This window comes from Schistocerca piceifrons, chromosome 2 (genome assembly GCF_021461385.2).
Source record: "Schistocerca piceifrons isolate TAMUIC-IGC-003096 chromosome 2, iqSchPice1.1, whole genome shotgun sequence".
Lineage (NCBI taxonomy): Eukaryota > Metazoa > Arthropoda > Insecta > Orthoptera > Acrididae > Schistocerca > Schistocerca piceifrons.
Window position 1 is genome coordinate 969,775,959 of NC_060139.1, and position 20,626 is coordinate 969,796,584.

The following is a 20,626-nucleotide window of genomic DNA, read 5'->3' on the forward strand; positions in this document are numbered from 1 at the left end:
CTTTTGTAAATCATCTTTACAAATTGTGTTATTCAGGCAAAGATCTTGAAGTGCTATTTAAGCAGGAAAGAGCATTAAAATTAAAGAACAAGAATGTAATTTATGTTGTGACTCATGTTACAAATTTGGGACACCCTATTCCTAATGTGCATTTGAGGTCAAAAGTGTCCTCAAACTATTAGGAGTGTGGATCTGGTTTTTATCACAGAAAATGCATATTAGGTTGGTATTCAAATCAAAGAGTTACAGATTTCTAAAAATATTTATACAATGTGAAATATTGTAATATATTGAAAAAGGTGCGTGACTCGATGTTACATGACTCGTGTTACTTGCTGCTTCTTGTTGGAAAAACTTGTTTCCTACAAGCAGAGAAATGAAAATGTGACAATATGTGCCAAATAAGAAAAAACTTAAAATTTCACTTTTCAAACACTATGAAAAATTATAAGAGCATGGTATTTGGGAAAATGAACTGTAAATTCAATTAAAAGCCAGAGAACTGAAAATATTCTCGTGCATTGACAACATCAAGTGCATTAATTTTCTTTATAATTTAACCACATTTTACAGGCCATTTCCAATAGTGCCCAGAACACTCCATTGCACTGATTAAGTAAGAAAGTCCAAAAACTGTACCTACTTCTCCAGCATTGAGTTTACTGTCATATTCTACTTAGTACCAGTCTCCAATTTTCACACTTTCTATAGCTTCTTCAGTATGATGATCCGCAGCAGCAGAATTGTTTGGAGACAACAGATATGTTCGTAGTACTCCTTTCTTGTAGTGGAAGCAGTGAATGCTTTTTATGTTTGGTACTGATGGTGCTGAAGAAAATACTTGAGCCAGATTAAGTTTCACATTGATTCCTTGAGTTTCATCCATACACATGAAAAACCTGCATAGTTGTGGTACTTGCAGCTACCTGAGCGAAAGTTGATGCATCACTTACTATGAATTTTCAGGTAGATGCAGCATTCCCCACTAGCTGTTCTGGAACTGCACCAATTCCATCTATGGCTCCTTTACAATTGAATTTAGCAAATAAGTTCTAATAGATTTCCACATTATGAAATGATTGAAATTGAGACACGGCAGCAGTAATCTATTTCTTTTTAAATTGTGAGGCAGATCAATCTGAACAGATTGAAATTGCCTTCACATTTTCATGTATAGTTGACAGTACCATGCTCATGTAAGCAATTGCAGCACTTGAGCCATGGCTTTATCCAGAGCACTGTGTGACTTAATATGGTGACAAACTTGATTTACTAGGTTGCTGATCTTGCATCCTATGTTGCCTATGTTTTCTAACTCTCTCCCTATTTTTAGTTCTTCTTTCTTCAACTAAAAGTCCTTGCTTATGTTGACTCAACTGTGGAAACATTTGTTTCTGCTTCTGCTGGCTTTTTCGAGCTTCTTCCAGATGCTTCTTAAATTCTTCATATTTTCCTTCACTTTTTAACATTTCCCTCCTCCTACTTTGTCTTTCTGCTGCTGCCAAGGGCATCCTCTTCTTCTAATCTTAAAATAATACAACTGTGACTCAGATTATGTGACTCACATTACAAATTTAATTTTCTGTTTTTACAATATTGGTTGAAATTGGGAAAGTTTTAGAAGTGATATTAGGTACACATTCACACTAAGAAGTAAATCACTGAACAAGGTAAAGTTATCTCTAATATCTGTCATGGTATAAAAACTTAATTACATGAAAGTAAGTGTTGTTACATGAAAGTTCATGCTGTTGTATTATATTGTTTACCTCAACCTATAATTTACCTAATTCAGTTTTACACTCTTTGTGCAATATGTTATGGTATATAACAGTAATATAAATAATGATATGCTAATTCTGATATGTCAGTTATTTGAAATGAAGATCCAAAATCTCCAATAATTCACTCTCTTATCACATGAAAAACATACGGCGTTATAGAAATGGCTACAAGTTATGGAGGGAAAGCAATAATGGGCCACAAACCATTGTTGCCATACAGTAAAAGGTCCAGCCTTTTCAAAAAATATATAAAAAGTACCAAATTTTAAACTTTTAAATATCGTAAGTGTATTCTACTTTAAATGGAATATCCCAGCAAGAGAATCAGGCAAGAAGAAATGGAGATAAACAGTTCGCCCAGTACTTGAAACGCTCCAGTACTAATGAAGGATCTTTTGCAACAGTGAAGTCACTGTTTTTCATTGAAAATGTTGAGGATAAGCTTGGGGAAGTTGCTGCAACAAAGAAAATGACTTCCATTGGGACAACAGATGAATCAGTGTGTGGTCAATTTTGTTAGTCACATTCAGAGAGGATGATAGGGAAGACACTTGACTTTGTGTCTGAGCATTCAGTGGAAATTTTTTACCCGAGTAGTTAAGGTAATTGTGTATAGGTGTGATCTCAAGCCCTACTTCCATACATCTACCGATGCATGAAATGTCTGTTGTCTGGACACATGTACTCTTGCCATACAAATCAACCTACCTATGGTATGTTTGGGAAGGACAGTGCATGAGCATAGGCATTGCAAAGAACCCCCAACGTGTATATACAGCCCAGGATACCATCCTTTCATTCACTAACAAGTTTAGTTCTCAAGGAAGAAGAAGAGAATATAAAACACTTGACCACCTGCCATATGAAGATGCTGAAAAAAGTTTTAATGACTCCTTCTAATCAACATGACATCAAACTTCACCAAAATTATGAAAAAAACCACTCCTAGCCTGATGACAGTGAAGCATCAAACACCAGCTCCTCACCCTAGCTGCATATTAAAGTCTGTTACACAGTTGAGGGAGAGAACATCAACTCTCTCAGTCCATCAGACCCACAGAACAAATGGTAACCATCCCACCGGTGCAGCCAGATACACACCATTCTCCTCTGACATTACCAAGAAATAGGACATCTACCAAGCTGCCCCCCTCCAAGAATGAAACAGACAAGCAGTCTAATGCCAGCCAGTACCTGAAAGAGCCACAGGCTGCAGGTCATAGAAAAGGGCAGTCATCTTCTGTCCCAGAAGCCAAGACAGGAAATACTCAAAGAAACAGAAACCTTACAGGGAGAAAAGGGAAAAATCAAGAGAGAAACCAGATTCAGCTCTTCAATTAATTGATCTGGCTCACATTCCTCCTCAAGATTGAGCCTTGTTAGTACCAAGGTAGACCTGAGCAATCAACATCAAAATAATTCATACTGTAGTTTCCTTTTTCTGTTTCCCCACATTCCAGTCTGATTCAGTTCAGTGTAATTGTAATAGCTACCTTTGTCAACTGACTAAACACTTTGACTTATGGCTTCTTACTCGACAGTTGCTGTGGTAACTCAGGAGACACTGATGTCAGAAACTCAACTTCCTAATATTAAAAATATTCAAATCTTGTTATTAATGAGGGGGCATCTGGAGTAGTCTTTATGCTTATACGTTGGTCAGTTTCAATGAGTAGGTGCCTATAAACACTGCATTAGAAGCTGTGGCAGTGTTTATCTACTTTTCAGTTGGGATAATAGTGGGTAATATCTCTCTAACGTGAGAGAAAGAGAGAGAGAGAATATATCATGAGCTAGTGAATCTAATGGAACAGATTCTCAAACTGTACTCCTGCTGGGAGGCTTCAATGCCCATAATCCTCTGTGGGAGCAGCAAAAACACACTAGCAGGGACCAGTTAATAGAGCAATTACTATCACAACTACAAGCATGCCTACTCGACACTGGAGCTACTACACATTTCACTATGGTCCATGGAATATACTCAGTCATAGATATTACAACCTGCAGCCTAAGCAGCTCACCCTTGATCCAGCGAAATGTCCATGGCAATCTCTGTGACAGAGACCACTGTCCTATTACCCTTTCTTTCTCAAACCACTGATCAATGTGACATGCACCATGTTGGTCTCTTTGGAAAGGCAGCTTGCAAGCTTTTACCTCTAATGCAACTTTTGAGGCCAGTCGAGAGAAGGAAATCAAAGAATTGGTACAAGATACTATTGATAGAATAATAAGTGCTGTAAAAGCAATGAAACCCTATTCTTCAGTTCCTCCCCTCCAGATACCTGGGCCATGGTAGTCTGAAAAAATAGCTGCAGTTATTGAAGGTCATAGAAGGTTACTTTAATAACACAAATGCCCTCCTTCTACAGAACATTTAGTAGCATTCAGAAGAATTCAAGTGAAGGCATAGTTTTTAATTAGAGAGAGAAGAAATAGAGAGAGAGAGAGAGAGATAGAGAGAGAGAGAGAGAGAGAGAGAGAGAGAGAGAGAGAGAGAGAGAGAGAGAGAGCGCAAGCAGGAGTGTTTGGAACAGTACATATTGTCTATGAGGGCTCATACCTCATTGTCTCAAGTGTGGACTAAACTCCATTGCATCTGCAGCCACCAACCATCCACAGTAGTTTCTGGCACCTCCCTCAGTGGCAACATCTGTAATGATCACTGCTCATTGCTGAATGAATGTTCTAAGGCACACTTTACCAAAGCAACCAGCTGCAATGACTATCATCCTAATTTCCAAACCGGGAAATACATGGTGGATCGAAACTACTTATCCTTCCACGTACAAGGCTTGTAAACGTACAGTGTTCCATTTAGTGCATGGAAGCCCCACAGAGCTTCAGCAGAGTGTTGAGACAGCCCCTGGCCTGATAAAATCCATTGTCAAATACTTAAACACCTTATAAATGACAGTGTAAAACACATCATCAGGGTTTTCAGTCATATTTGTCAAGGAGAGTTTCCCTCCCAATGTTGGGAGAGTGTTAGGTTTCCTTTCATAAAACCACCGAAAGGCCTACCAATTTTGTCTTAATTATTGACCTATCTCTTTAACGAATGGGCCATGTTGGTGTGTGGAAGTAATGGAAACGGAAAATTAATTGCAGTTTCAAAGCAGCCTTTGGGCACTCTGCTCCATCACAGGCCAGTTGATACACCTGGAATCTGCATTGCAAAAAGATTTTGGACATTGCCAACAACTGATTCCCCTATTCTTTGATTTGCAGAAGGTGTGTGATACTACTTGACGGCATCACATCCTCTCAACACGGCTGAGAGCAGTTTTCAATGTTGCTTACCCACTTTTATACAGAATTTCCAATCTCTCTGACCAGATAGGTTCTGCTCATGTATAGCAAATTTCCTATCTCTATGGCTGTTTTGGTTCCAGATAGTTTCAGCTCTCAGCAACCAACATGTGCTGGAAAGGAGTCCCTCAAGGATCGGTTTTGAGTGGAACCCCCTTCACCTTTGCAAGCAATGGCATCGTCACTGCCATGGACAGTGGTCTCACTTTCACTGTATGTGGATGACCTTTGCCTGTATTACAGCCCCACAGCATTATGCATCATAGAGTGCCGACTTCAGAGAACCACACAAAAAGTATGAAACCGGGATCTGAATCATTGGTATCCATTTTCTCCCATACCCATGTCATGCACTGTTGTCGACTCAGGACTGTGTTAGAACTTTACCTGGGTAACCAGTTACTTGAAGTTGTTGCAGATTTCAAATTTTAGGCCTTTTATTTCACAATAATTTAAAATTGTTATCACATGTATGCCAGCTAAAGGCAAATTGCATGAGGAAACTAGATACCCTCTGATTTCTAGAATGAAATTTCACTCTACAGCAGTGTGTGCACTGATATGAAACTTCCTGGCATATTAAAACTATGTGCCGGACCGAGACTTGATCTTGGGACCTTTGCCTTTCGCGGGCAAGTGCTCTACCAACTGCACTACCCAAGCACGACTCACACCCCATCCTCACACCTTTAATTCTGCCAGTACCCTTTGATTTCTCAGCAACCGTTCCTGGGGAGCTGACCACTCAGTTCTTCTCCAAGTGTACAAAGCTTTTATCTTAGGCCACTATGGATGTGTTGTTTACGGATTGACCATGCCATAAGCACTGGGCTTGAAATATCCTGTACAGTACAGTGGCGTGCGATTGGCAACTGTAGTGTTCTTCTATTCAAATCTCATGGACAGCCTCCTGTTTCAAGAGGGTAAGTTGCCAACAACTCTCGGGAAGCTATTTGGTCACAGTCTGTCAACTTCATCGTGTTACTTGATTCTCTTTAACGACAAACAGATCAGACTGTTTATGAGTTGCCCAAAAATACGTAAACCAGTTTGGGCTACATTGGAGGGTTTGTGTTGGACCTCCAACTTCCCTCTTTTTATCTCTATATACAGAGTTCCCCTTCAGCATCCCCCCACCCAATGACGTGTACCCAATTCTGTGGTTTGGATGGATTTCGTCTGTTGCTCAAATGAAAATACAGACTCCACCAATCTCTGACACTTATTTCATTTGATTCTTCATGACTGCCACAATCTGAAAGTCGGTTATAAAGGTGGCTATGCTTTTGCCTATGCAAGGGAGCACAAAAAAACATTCTGTGCCGAGTGCATGCAGTGTGTACACTGTAGAGTTGGTTGACATATCTCACACTTAGGAACACATCAAAACTCTTGCAGGAAAGAGCTTCCTGGTTTGTAGGAGCTCCATTAACTGCTTGCAAGGAATATATCAGTGCTTCCCCAGAAACATTTTTTTCACTAACACCCAAGATTTGCTAGTTGACCTCCATCTTCAGAACCATTATAAAATTCATTTGGACACAGAGCCACATGGGCATACTGGGAAATGAACTCACTGAAAAATTAGCTCAGGAAGCAATCACAAGACACAAACTTGTACTCAAGAGTACAGATACTGAAATATGTTTGCAACTGAGACATCAAATTTTGAAAACATTGGATATGAAATGATAAGCTACCGCAAGCCTCGACAAGCCGAAGGCAATCAGTGGGACCATCAAGGCATGACATACTTCTCTCCAAGCCTCTTGGAAAGATACAATTATTCTGTGCTGACTGTGTGTCGGCTGTAACAGATTTACCCACAAGTTCCTTTTGCATCAAGATGATTCACCTCATTGCACTTGGGGTTGACCTCTCATGGTAGTCAATATTCTCACAGTGTGTACCCTACTGACTAATCTGAGACAAGCCATGAATCAGTCTTACCTCCCTGACCATGATAGTTGGCAGACAATGGCATAGCTGTTAAAAAAGTCATACTTTCCTGGGTATTAACAACAAAATTTAATGCACCTCAATGTTAGGTGTCAGAGATGGATGTGGAGGGAGCACCTCTCACCCTGATAGGCCCAGAATGGTTTCCAGCTGTGTCCTCCCCCAACACTGTCACGCATTTTTAAATTTCTGTGTAGCTATTTATTTATCTAAGTGTTTAAGCTACTAAACACTCTAATCAAGTCTTCATTTTCTCACCCTATTTTCGTCATACTGAATCTGATGACTCTTCCTGGTGTACCCTTCAGTTACATTGGTGTGGAACGTGCATGGAGTGTGTGCTTCGTGCCACAGATAGCTGTCATAGGTAGCCACCAGCTATGGTCACTTCCACAGCAGCAACCATTACCTGTAACTGGTTACAGGTTTAAGCTGTCTAGGTTTTATCTCACTTTCAACCCTCTGAATTAAATGTTTACTAGTACAGAGCTTGCAACCTGCCTACTATCAAAAACCATCACTTTCTTATGGGCAGATAAAGTTATATTAGTGCTTCAGGGGGCATTGATCAGAAGTTATATTGGAAAATACTTATTGTAGATCTTCTCAAACAGTTGAGTTTACCATTTGCCCTATTATGCCTAATTGACATGAGTGTGATCACCATGTATCTAATAAAAGGAGCAGGAACCATTGGCATCCACAGAATTTATTGGTTATGGTGTGTCTGGTGTCTGGTTGGAACACTTTGAAGAGAGATGGTATGAGCTGTAGTTTTTTTTTTTTTCCTTCTTCTTCTTCTTCTTCTTCTTCTTCTTCCTCTTCCTCTTCTTCTTCCTCTTCTTCTTTTTTGCAAAATTTGTGTTCATATCTACTGGATGAAACTGGACAATAGGAGCCCTTGATACTTCTCCGCTGTTAACATTTCAGTTTTCAGCTAGACACAGAGATGGTATTAAAACACTTCGGCTGTAAATTTGCAAATGAATTTTTGTTGGATAATTGTGGCCACACACTGTGTTATTCTTGTAGAGGGTTGTGCTTGAAAGTAATGCCTCTGAATTCTTTATTCTGTTCTCAATGTCAGTTGAAGCGTTACACATCATGCATATTATTCGGTTGACTTTACCACATTTGCTGCCCTCAGGGGCTCAGCGTACATTTGCCGAATATGTGCTTTCCGACTGTGGGGTTCGTGAGTTGGGGACTGGTAAGCACTGTCAGTCATCTGTCATTGTAAGCTCTGGGCATGCTTCAGCAACCACTGAGCAGTGCGGCGGTGGAACATTGTGTGTCTCAGGGAACAGGGATCTTGGCTTGACCACCCAGATCCCAAGGTTGGAATAAACCTGTATTAAAAAACCTCATCTCAAGGTGTGTTGCCAGCTGTTGAGATACGTGGCTGTTGAGATGGAACAGTCATTAGCAGGCAACCTCTGGGGAACCTGCTGCCCCTTAGTTGTATAAGGCTTACTCAAGCACATCGAACTCTGTCTGAGTGGACCCTTATTTTCCTAGCTGCTCGTGGGACCAAGGTGGAACCCTTGAAATCATCATCTCCTCCTCCTCCTCCTCCCAGTGGAAAGGGTATACCATATAGGGTAGCCACACCCAATCCTCCATAAGAATGAGGGAGGCTAGCCCTGCTGATAATTGGAATCAAAAGGGCTCAAGGAGTCATAAATCAGAATATAATTTTGGCGATGAAGAGGAAGGAAGTGATGTTTGAAAAAGTTTCCCCCTTCTATATCCATAAAGGCGTGAAAGGACTTGCTGGAAGCCTGAAGTCTATAAAGCAGCTGAGGTATGGTACCCTACTGGTAGAGACTAAGGGGGCAAAGCATGTGGAACTACTTAGGAAGTCTGAAAAATTGAGTGAATATGACATAATTGTTGAATTGCATAACTCTCTTAACTCCAGCAAGGGTGTGGTCACATGCTGTGACATAACGACATCGACATAGCCGAACTTAAATGGGAACAGGCGTTACAGGGAATAGTGGATGTAGAGCAAAGGATGTGTAGGAATAATGAAGAAATTGAGAAGATTGCTACGTTCAGTTCTCCAATGCTGCCTGACCACATCATAACAGGGTTCCTCTGACTTAGAGCTAGGCTTTATGTACCTAACCCCATGTGCTGCTACAAATGCCAGCATTTTTGTCACACAACTCTTGCAGGTTGCAGGTGTGAAGCAATCTGTAAGAAATGTGGAAAGGCAACCCATGAAACTGGGATTGACTGTCCACCTACAGCAGTCTGCATTAACTGCCCTGGGAGCCATCCATTCTGGGGCCAAGACTGCCTTATTTTTGCAGAGGAACAAAAAATACAGGAACTAAAAGTTATCAGGTGGATCCCCTATGCAGAAGCCAAAAAGGCAAATAAGGTGATGACACCTCCCATCTTTACCACTTCTTATGCTTCAATGGCTTAAAACCTGTTACTTGCATGCGTACATGCCAAGGAAAAATGAGTAAGGGTAAAGCAATCCAAGAAGCTGCCACATAAAAGACCAGCAACAATTCTGCACTGAGTGTCAAAAAAGACGCACGACAAGCAGAGTGCCTCTCAAGCCCCCTTTACCCCTCATCCTCGAAGGGACAGGGTGCTGGCAAAGGTTCATGACATTTGGTCAAAAGCTGTCCTGAGGTCCATCAGACATCATTCATTCATGTCTGGCTGATGAGAAGGACACCGTGGAGCTAGATGTCTCAGATCCAAGCAGCCCCTCCCTATTGCTCTATAAGTGCTTCATCTCTGCAGTGCAAAGATAGGGTAAATTAAAACCCACATTGATGAAATGGCTGCCATACTACAGTGAAACTTGCAGGGCTTCAGGACGCATGTGGAGGTACTCAGTCTCTTTTCTTAGGGTCGACCACTGTGTCTGCATCTCCAGGTGACTAATTTCCATCAGTTGTACACTCCTGAGCTACAAGGCTATGTACTCCACAAAATGGATGACCTGAGTGGAGAGAGAGCTGGAGGAGGTGTAGGCATATTTGTCAGTACCGACTACCACTCCTCGCCTCTCCCCCTTACAATGAATTTACAAGCAGTTGCTTTGACAGTGCATGTTGCCTTTACCTGCCCCCACATCATGTACTCGATGAAGAGGCCCTAACCAACCTTATTATCCAGCTCCCGTGCCCACCTCATCCTCTGTGGTGATTTTAATGCACACACTGTGTTTTGGGGCTCTGCAGCTGCCTGCCCCAGGGGAAGAGCAGTTGAGAGGCTTCTCATGTCATCATTCACATACTTGCTAAATACGGGACAGAGCACACATTTCTGCACAGCAACTGGGTCGTTCTCTGCCATTGATCTCTCACTTTGCTCTACAGCTTGTACTCACACTGCTCAAGTGGAAGTGGTTGATGACTTGCACAGAAGTGATCACTTCCCAATCTGGATTCACCTGCCAGATGGAGAGGAACCCAAAAGGAAGCTGCCGTAATGGGTGCTCAGTAGAACAGACTGGACACTTTATAACCAGTTGGCCCAGTTTGAACATTGTGGCAATGTTGAGGCATGGTTGGATCATATTACCAAAATGATCCTCCGTGCCACTGCAGCATCCATTTCACAGTCCATGGGATAATTTAAGAGGCAACCTGTCCCTTTGTGGAGTGACGAATGCCACCCTGCAATAAGGTCCAGGTGTGTGGCTCTACATAGATTCAGTTGTCGGCCAACTGTAGAGAATCTTGCAGCCTTTCTGGTGGCGAAGGCAAAGTGTTGCCTGATTATTCAAGAGAGCGAGAAGAAGTTGTGGCAACAGTTCCTGAACACCATTGATCGTTCCACGAAGAGTTCTGTTATATAGGAGACCATCAGGAAAATTTCTGGGAGAGGAGGGAGTGTTCTATGGCTGCTGTAATGGGGAACAGCACTCTCCAAACCAATTCGCGAGACATTGCCCAGACTATGATGGCCTATTTTGCCACAAGTACTGCAACCACTAGACAGGATCCAGGTTTCCAGTGCCAGAGTGGTTGCTGAGAGTAGTTGTTTGGACTTAACAGTCCCCCTCTGATGAAGATTACAACTGCCCATTTTCCCTGTGGGAACTGGATTCTGTATTGTCTGCTGCTCGTGACACATCCACTGGTCATGATAGAATCTATTACAGTATGCCTCACAAGGTGAAACAGACATCCTCCTGGCACTTTTTAATGTCATTTGGGCATTGTGTCACTTTCCCGACTCATGGTGTGAGGCAGTTTTAATTCCTCTTTTAAATTGTGGAAAAGACCGTACATGCTCAAGTACTTATTGTAGTGTTTTCCTCACTAGCTGCATGGGAAAGGCCTTGGAGTAGATGGTTAACTGTCACCTCGTCCAGATCTTAGAATCCAGGTAACTCCTTAGTTGCTTTTAGTACGGATTCAGGAGGTATCGCTCTACCTTTGATAATGTGGCCCTCCTGTAGGCAGCTATACAACAGGCTGCCCTATGCAGGCATCACCTTCTGGATATATATTTTGACATCGAGGAGGCCTACGGTACTACATAGAGGCATCTTATCCTCGAGCAGCTTCGCGAATGAGGCTTTCATGGAAGTCTTCCCATTTTTATCTGGTCCTTTCTCTTGCCATGGTATTTTTGATATCGAGTCGGTAACATCCTTTCTTATTGTGTCGAAGAAGAAAACGGTGTCCCTAAAGGTAATGTTTTTACCTGTAACTGTCTTTGCCATAGTTATTAATAGTATTACGTCAGTAGTGAAAAGTCCTGTCAAGTGTTCTTTGTTTGTGGATGACTTCTCTGTGTTTGGCTCTTCTTCAAGCCATGCTATGACAAAACGTCAGTTGCAACTAACTCTTCGACGTTCAGATGAATGAGCGCAGAAGAGTGGTTTTAAGTTCTCAACCGAGAAATCTGTGGTTGTGTTTTTTTTAACCATTGTTGTTCCATTTTAAACTTTCCTGAGTTGGGGATGAGGGACATTGTTCTTACTTCTAAAGATGCAGTGAGGTTTATAGGCCTCATATTTGACTGTAAACTTACACAATTGCCACATCTTATGAACCTGGAAAAATGGTGCCTTAAGGCTCTAAGTATTTTAAAATTTCTTGGGCACAGTACATGGGGAGCAGACAGGACTTGTCTGCTGCAGTTTTACAGGACAGTTGTGCGATCTCGGCTTGATTATGGGTACTTGGTGTGTGGGTCTGCGAGACCTTTTTATTTAAAGATGTTAGACATGGTGCACCATGAAGGGATTCGGTTGGCCCCTGGTGAATTCAGAACAAGCCCCATACCAAGCCTCTGTGCAGAGGCTGGTGAATCACTATTTCACATCAGACGACAACTGCTTACGATTCGCCAGGCATATAAAACATTGTCCACACCATACACACCCACGTACCATACCATTGCTTGGCATCCAATGGAAAGGCTTTCTCGTAACCGGAAATGGGCAACAAGGCCCTAAGGGATTCATGCACAGGAGTACCTTTTGATATGGATGTGGCCAGTCTTCATGTTTTACATTGCAGTTGGAGCAGTTTTCCACCTTGGCTCCTCCGGAGGCCCAGAGTTATTATAGACTTGACCAATTTTAAGAAATATCATATGTCAGATTTTACTTTTCGATCTGTTTTTTAACATTTTAGATATACAGCACAGTTTCACAGTAATGTACACTGATGGCTGCAAACAAGGCAATTCCCTTGGCTGCTCTGTCATGTTCCTGACCATGTCGCTGGGATTCGCCTTTGTAATGGGAATACAGTTTTCTCAGCGGAGCTCCACAAGATCCAGAAAGCACTGGATCAGGTGTGTCATATTCAGGGCAGACAGTTTCTCATCTCCTCCGATTCCCCCAGAACCTTACAGTTGTTACAGAATCTGTGCCCAGCTGAAAAATTAGCCCAGCTGATGTATGACCAACTATACATTCTCCAGCGGCAGATAAAGCAGGTGTCATTCTGCTGGGTGCCAGGTCATGTAGGGATACAGGAAAATGAACAGGCTGAATGGGCTGCCAAGGAGGCCTGCAGAGGACAAGATGTGGCAAATTGTCCTGTTTCCTTGTAGATTGTCGTTTCTGCATTATATAGGAAGTTCATGCAGGTGTGGGGGTGATGCATGGCTGGCAGTGATGGACAATAAGCTGCGGTTGGTGAAGTTAACTATCTGGCTATGGCGTTCCTCCTGCCAGTTACTCAGGCGGGATGAAGTGACCTGTACACATCTTCGCATCGGGCACTGCCCTCTTACATGTGGCTTCTTACTATGGTGAGAGGATCCCCTGTTTTGTGATGCTTGTGGTGTGCAAATCACCATATACCATATTTTAACAGATTTGCATTTTATACTGTGATGCAAGGGGATGGGCAAATATCGTTGGTGTCTGCCCTTTATTGTACCTGATGATGAGATGTATGTGACGCAAAGTTTTGTGATGTGTCTGGACCGTTGCCTAAGCTTTTAGGCTGGAGGTTTTAGTGTGTTGCGGAGTGGCTGGCCTCTCCTTTTTTATTCTTGCGGTCAGCCAGACACATCCATCTGATGTATTTTTTTAACTTCAAAAGGAGGGAGCACCAATGGAGTTCTGCCATAAAGGATCACCAACACCAAAAAGTTAAAGACCATGCCACCAACAGGCAACATCATGCTCACAGTGTTCTGAGATATTCAGGGTGTGGTCCATTTGGAATTCATACCTAAGGATACAACCATAAACTCTGTGAGGTACTGTGAAAACCTCAGAAAACTGAAAGCACGAATTCAAAGAGTTCGTCCACGCCTGGAGAACCCTCTCCTTCAGCATGACAGTGCCAGACTACACAAGAGCTCTGTGATGTCTGTAACATTCATACCCCTTGGGTTCATTGTTCATCCTCCATGCCAACTCGACTTGGCCCCATCTGATTTTTATCCAAAAGTTAAAGAACACATTGGAGGAATTCACGTTTGTAGTGACGAAACAGTACAAGCAGAGGTGAGCTGTGGCTCTGTCAACAAAGTCAAACATTCTGCAGTGATGGTATCAACAAACTGATCTCTCGTTGGGAGAAACATTTTCATCATCGGCGTGATTATGTTTAAAGATAAATGTGTAGCCATGAAGAATGAAGATGCGGAATGTTGATAAAGTTAGTTTTGTTTAAAAATCTTTGAGTGTTCACATAAAAAATTCATGGGCATTACTTTTCAGCACATCCTCATAGATTTTTTAGTATTATACATTGTTTAATGTAATAGAAAGATTTCTTACTCAGAGCTTTTAATCTTAGATTCTTCATTAACTGAGTTTCATATTTCTTTCAGGAATCCCTGTTTCTCAGCAACATCTTCTGTACAACCTACAGGAACTTGATGACTCTTCATGCTTGATAGATTATTCAATCAAAGATGGAGCAACACTTAAGCTTGTGCTCTCAATGCGTGGAGGACCAATCAGCACAAGACGGCTTCCACCGACTGATGATACCACCTGGAAAGAATTAAGAGATTTTGTTGAAAGTAACAGGTAAAGTATACACGTATATTGGAAGTTACTAGATTTTATACAGTTTTTTGTATCTTGACATAGCTTTGTGAACATTGTTCTGTAATTTATTTCTTGCATCTGTACTGAATTTTTCACAACACTCTCTCTCTCTGTGTGTGGCCTGAAACTGGAACCTATAACTTTGCTTTCCATGGGAAGTACTTTGACTGACTGACTGAGTTATCGGACACAATTCATGACTTGTCTTCACACCTTGAATTCTGCCAGTAATTGTCCATACTTTCCAAACAATACAATAGCTCTTTTGCATGATCTGTGCGATGAACACTTCTGGAAAAGGCCATTATGGAGAAATGGATTAGCCACAGCCTAGAGCAGGCCTGTTTATTGATCTACTGGTATGATGGGAGGAGTAGTAGTGAGGGTAAGAGAGGGGAGTGGCATTGGAACAAGACAGCTTCACAAAACTCTATGGCTGATTGTAATGTTACATGGAGATGTATCACTTCAGTCACTTATTAACGTGTGTCATGGAAAATTTATTTACTAAGACAGTTGTATTAATGAGAAGTGACAATGAACTGAAATGTACAGCTACTTTAATATTTTAATGAAGCGAATAACATGGGGCAGCTAATTATGAAATGTGATATTTCTTAGGATTAATACAGCTCTATGATGAATGATGTTTTAGAATGAAATTTGAATTTAAAGAAATTTGTATTTTGAAACCATTTTATTTAAACATTAAAAATAAAAATGTAGGATGTCAATGAATATTAGGTATTTTGCTTTTCACTAAAGCATCAATATCTGGTGCCAGTTTCTGAACAGTGCTAATTCAAAGAAAAGCTTTTAAACAGAAGTCTGTCAGTGAGCTTCTGTGTGTAGATTTCATTCCCTTCATAGCAGAAAAAAGTTGTTGATGTAATTTTATTGATCTGAACATCGACATAATCAAGCTACAGCCTTATAAGGTCATGGAAATTTCTCTTGAGGATAAGTCATATAAAAGTCATGGAGAAGATCACTGAGTATATTTTGATACTGTTCAAAATACTGCTGTGTTCCCATCGCTGAAGATGACAACGTGGAAAAATGAACTGTGTTCCCACTTCCTAGCTGTCTATTCCACAGAGAGGGTTTCATCTTAAAGCTCTGAATGTGGTCGTACATCTCAGTTATTAACTTGTTTTTATCTTGCAATGCCAAATTCAAAACATTCATATGATGCGTAATATCACACAGGAAGGCCAAATCTGCTATCCACCATTCGTTTTTCAATTCAGCAACAGCGTTACTACTCATTTCCGTAAATGTACCTATCTACTCTGAATTTAAAAGAAAATCTCTGACTCTTTACCGTGACTCAGCCAGCATATTTCACTATGATATGTTACATCACCAGTGTGCTTTCCAAGTCTTTCAGAAAGGTTTTGAACTAGTGATATTTGAGAGCATGTTGGTGGATAAAATTTGTTGCATACTGACAACATTTATCACTTCCCTCATGTTCACACTTATAGCACATAAATTCTCTTGATGGAGAATGCAATGTGTTGCAAAAATCTCATGTGGAATGTACAACAATTTTAGTACCCCTCATAAAGAGCCTCAAAACCAATATTTCGGCCATGTGTAGCCACTGCACAGAGGTGAGATTCTTCCATTGCAGACCCATATTTTCAGAACTCTTGCATACAAGTGAGAATATCTGCCCCATTTGAACTGTTTTTCATTGATACTTACTGTAAAGAAGACATGTCAAGTTGCAGAGTAAATCTTCTATGGTGATGAGACTACTATCAACTAAGCAACTGAGCTGTCAGAAATGTCGTGCACTCATCCAGTGCCAAAGTAAAGGCAATAAAATTTTTTGCAAGAACAACTACCTTATCTGAAATGTTGTTTGCAATTTCTTGAATTCTGCATTGAATGGTTGACAGAGAGAGTAACCACTTAGAACTCTTGAAGTCTCTCACGAGCTGCAGACACCAACATGCCTTTATAAACTCTCCTTCAGTGAAACTACACAGTTCTTTGGTGATCTGAAAAGCAGTATGGTAACATGCTCAAAATGCAGATGCATTTGTTGAATGTTCCTCCTGAAGACAAAAATATATTTTCACAGTGAAAATTTTGGAGAAGATTATTCAGACATATCACTTAACAGAGCTTGCACTTCTGCTTCTTTCTCCTCGCCTTCCAAGTGTCCTTAATCTTGTGTGTGGAAGGTATGATAATGCCTTTGTAAATTGTTTGGTATATTTAGAGAGGGACTGCTCGTCACTGCAGATGCGACGACCACGGGTGGCTAGGCTGTATGGAAGTGACTTCTTGGTATGAAACGGGTGGCAACTGTTGAAGTGGAGGTATTGCTGGTGGTTAGTAGGTTGGGTATGGACGGAGGTACTGATATAGCCATTTCTGAGGTGGAGGTCAACATCTAGGAAGGTGGCTTTTTGGGTTGAGTAGGACCAGGTGAAGCAAATGGGGGAGAAGTTGTTGAGGTTCTGGAGGAATGTGAATAAGGTGTCCTCACCTTCAGTCCAGATAGCAGAGATGTCATCTATGAATCTGAACCAGGTTTAGGATTCCCAACAAGCCACCTTCCTAGATGTTGACTGCCACCTCAGAGATGGCTACATCAGTACCTCCTTCCATATCAAACCTACTAACCACCAGCAGTACCTCCACTTCAACAGCAGCCATCCATTTCATACCAAGAAGTCCCTTCCGTACAGCCTAGCCACCCATGGTCGTCGCATCTGCAGTGACAAGCAGTCCCTCTCTAAATATACCGAGGGTCTGAATGAAGCCTTCACTGACCGTAATTATCCTCCCACCCTTGTACAAAAACAAATCTCCCATGCCTTATCTTTCCAGTCTCCCACCACCTTCCAAAGTCCCACAGTCCAGCCACAGAGGAGCATTCCCCTCGTAATTCAGTACCATCCGGGAATGGAGCAACTGAATTACATTCTCGGCCAGGGTTTCGATTACCTCTCGTCGTGCCCTGAAATGAGAAATGTCCTACCCGCTATCCTTTCCATCCCTCCTACTGTGGTGTTCTGCCATCCACCGAACCTACACACTACACTCATCCATCCTTACACAACATCTGTTCCCAATCCCTTACCTCATGGCTCATACCCCTGCAATAGACCTAGATGCAAGACTTGTCCCATACATCCTCCTACCACCACCCACTCCAGTCCGGCCACTAACATCACCTATCCCATCAAGGGCAGGGCTACCTGTGAAACCAGTCATGTGATTTACAAGCTAAGCTGCAACCACTGTGCTGCATTCTATGTAGGCATGACAACCAACAAGCTGTTTGTCCGCATGAACGGCCACCGACAGACTGTGGCCAAAAAACAAGTGGACCACCTTGTAGCTGAACACACTGCCAAACATGATATCCCTCATCTTAATGACTGCTTCACAACCTGTGCCATATGGATCCTTCCCACCAACACCAGCTTTTCTGAATTGCGCAGGTGGGAACTTTCTCTGCAATACATCCTATGTTCCTGTAACCCTCCTGGCCTCAACCTTCGTTAGTCACTGCCCTCACGCATCCACAGTGTTTCGGCAATCGACCACGTTGCCATCATCAGGTGCACTGATGTACTAACCGGTGGTGGGCCGGTGCCATGTATATATAGGACAATCCCCCTCCCGCTCCTCCCTCAGGCGCTTCCTATGAGTCGGTGCAGTCCGCGCCCTGCGCGCGGTCCAGGTACAGGAGAACGGACGTTGTACCTGGACCGCGCGCAGGGCACGGACCGCACCGACTCATAGGAAGCGCCTGAGGGAGGAGTGGGAGGGGGATTAGCGCCGGCCCACTGCCGGTCAGTACATCAGCGCACCTGATGATGGCAACGTGGTCGATTTCCGAACTATTGTGTCCTATGTACACTCATACCAGGCTGTTCACCCGAGATTTATTTTGTGACAATAGTGTCGTTTAAAGGCTGTGCGACAAGCAGAGAGAGGTCATGTCTTTATGTGTAGAATGTGGAAGGCTGAGAGTGAGACAGCATTTGATTATGATGGGCAAGTGCAGCAGCAAGTAACAGGCGCACACACATGAGAGCAGCTGACTTATTGCACATACAAGTAACATCAAATTTGCAGTGCACCGAACTACAAATTATTTATTTTCTTCTTTTGTCAGTTTACCACTATTTAATAATTTTAGAAACTCCACATTTTAGTTTAGTGCCATCACTCGTCATAACAAAACTACTGACATGTATCAACTGCTTGTGGTCTTGTGTTCCAGCCAACAAGTCACTGCTAATATTCATGCTTGACACAGAGTCCCCACTGCATTATGTGCAGTTGTATTTCATAATGGCAGTTTACAAGGGGGAGGAATCTCTCCATAATGCCACAGTTCTTTTACACTAACAAGTATTTACACATCCACCAGTACACCAACTTGACACGAGTTACGCATCGACAGACTGGAGCAGAGCTTGGCAAAATGTTCATCAAAAACTCTACTGTCAGATGTTAGTTCCACTTGGTTTACAGTAATCTGTGTGAAGTTTCCTACTGTAGTGAAGCGAACATCATCAGTCTAACATCAGATCATGTACAGAAAATGTAGATTCATTTGTTCAGATCAAAATGCAATTTGGTCATGGACAAGAAAGAAACGGGCATTAATTACCAGAATGAGCCTCTACCACCATCAGTTTGAATGTGGTTTTCGAACCGGACTGGTGCATGTTTCTTGGGACAAAACACCACTCACAGGCTTGGTATGTGATTCATTTCACTCACTACTAAATTCCCGCAGTTACTCCGGACCTACTGGACTACCAGTCTTACGTTCAACAGCGACATTGGATCATTAGAGAAAGGTGCAGCAGAAAATAAGTTTAACCATTCCAAAAGTTTTTAATCATCTTTGTGGTTTCCACTCACAAATTATACAACTTGGAATTCAGTGAGGACTGACAACACTTTTGGAATGGTAGTGGTCTTTAATGAACCAGAATGAATATCAGAAACTCAAAGAAAGGACTTTTTTTATTTTTTCCATTTTAAACATGAAGAGATTTAATTTCCAATATTAACTAACTAAAAAGAGGAGAGGAAAATAAACACATCACTAGTCAATGTGCTGAGTCACCAAAGTTACATCAAATAAATTTGCTGCATATTGTATGTGTTGTAGTAAAGTGAATATGCCCATGTCCCACTGCACGAACTGCGTGGATGTGCTATGCTTACCCAGACAAGCAGATATGTTAACATAGCTGACTTTATTGCCTCTACAACAGCTTACTTACCGACGATCCATGATCTTTACAAAACTATTGATAAGTGAGCACAGCCATGGGTAACAGCTAGTAACTGAATAAAATAAGAAATGAACATGTGTGCTATATTTCATTATCACAATTATCTCTCAACGCAGCTGTGATCACTGTCAAACCTAGACAGAATTAATAATACTGACAATTGTTTGGATGGAACATTTAAAATAAATTTCTGAAAACATTAATTTGACAGTACAGTGCAACATCTGTGTTATTATTGCTCTTTTTTAACATCTAATGGCTGAATATACAAGGGGAGGAAATGAAAAGGAGATGAAAAGAAGAAAGAGGAGGAAAAAATTGGGGTTTAACGTTCATTCAACAATGAGATCTTTAAAGACAGAGCAAAAGCTCTGTTTGACATAGGATGAGGAGGAAAATCAACTGCCACCTCTCAAAGGAACCATCTTGGCATTCACCTTGAGCGATTTAGGTAAATCGTGGAAACCTAAATCTGACAAGCATTTGAATCAGTGTCATCCCAAATAGAATTCCAGAGTGTTTACATTGCGCCACCTTGTTCAGTGTACTGAGGAGACAGATAAATGAAGTTGCCATAAAATATAAAATGATAACATCGAATGAAACAACAAGTTTACTGTTACCAGTCACTGTTTATTTATCTCCACAATGCATTTCAAAGCTTTGAATCTCCATCAGGTGTATATACATTTGTTAGTATGACATGTGTTGTGTTACAGTTTTTGGAGCAACCTGTGGCAATGTCTCCAGCAGTTTGTTTATAAAGTATGACAGTGTACAAG

At 41.7% G+C, this 20,626-nt stretch overlaps 1 protein-coding gene across 2 annotated transcripts in view; it reads left to right on the forward strand.

Annotated features, from left to right (window-relative positions):
- LOC124777048 (AN1-type zinc finger protein 4-like) overlaps positions 1-20,626 on the forward strand; it is a 75,671-nt gene that overhangs the window by 34,982 nt on the left and 20,063 nt on the right. For both annotated transcript variants that reach the window (XM_047252315.1, XM_047252316.1), the window contains exon 2: positions 14,340-14,541. In XM_047252315.1, the coding sequence (XP_047108271.1) occupies positions 14,340-14,541 (202 nt within the window). The remainder of the gene's footprint in view (positions 1-14,339; positions 14,542-20,626) is intronic.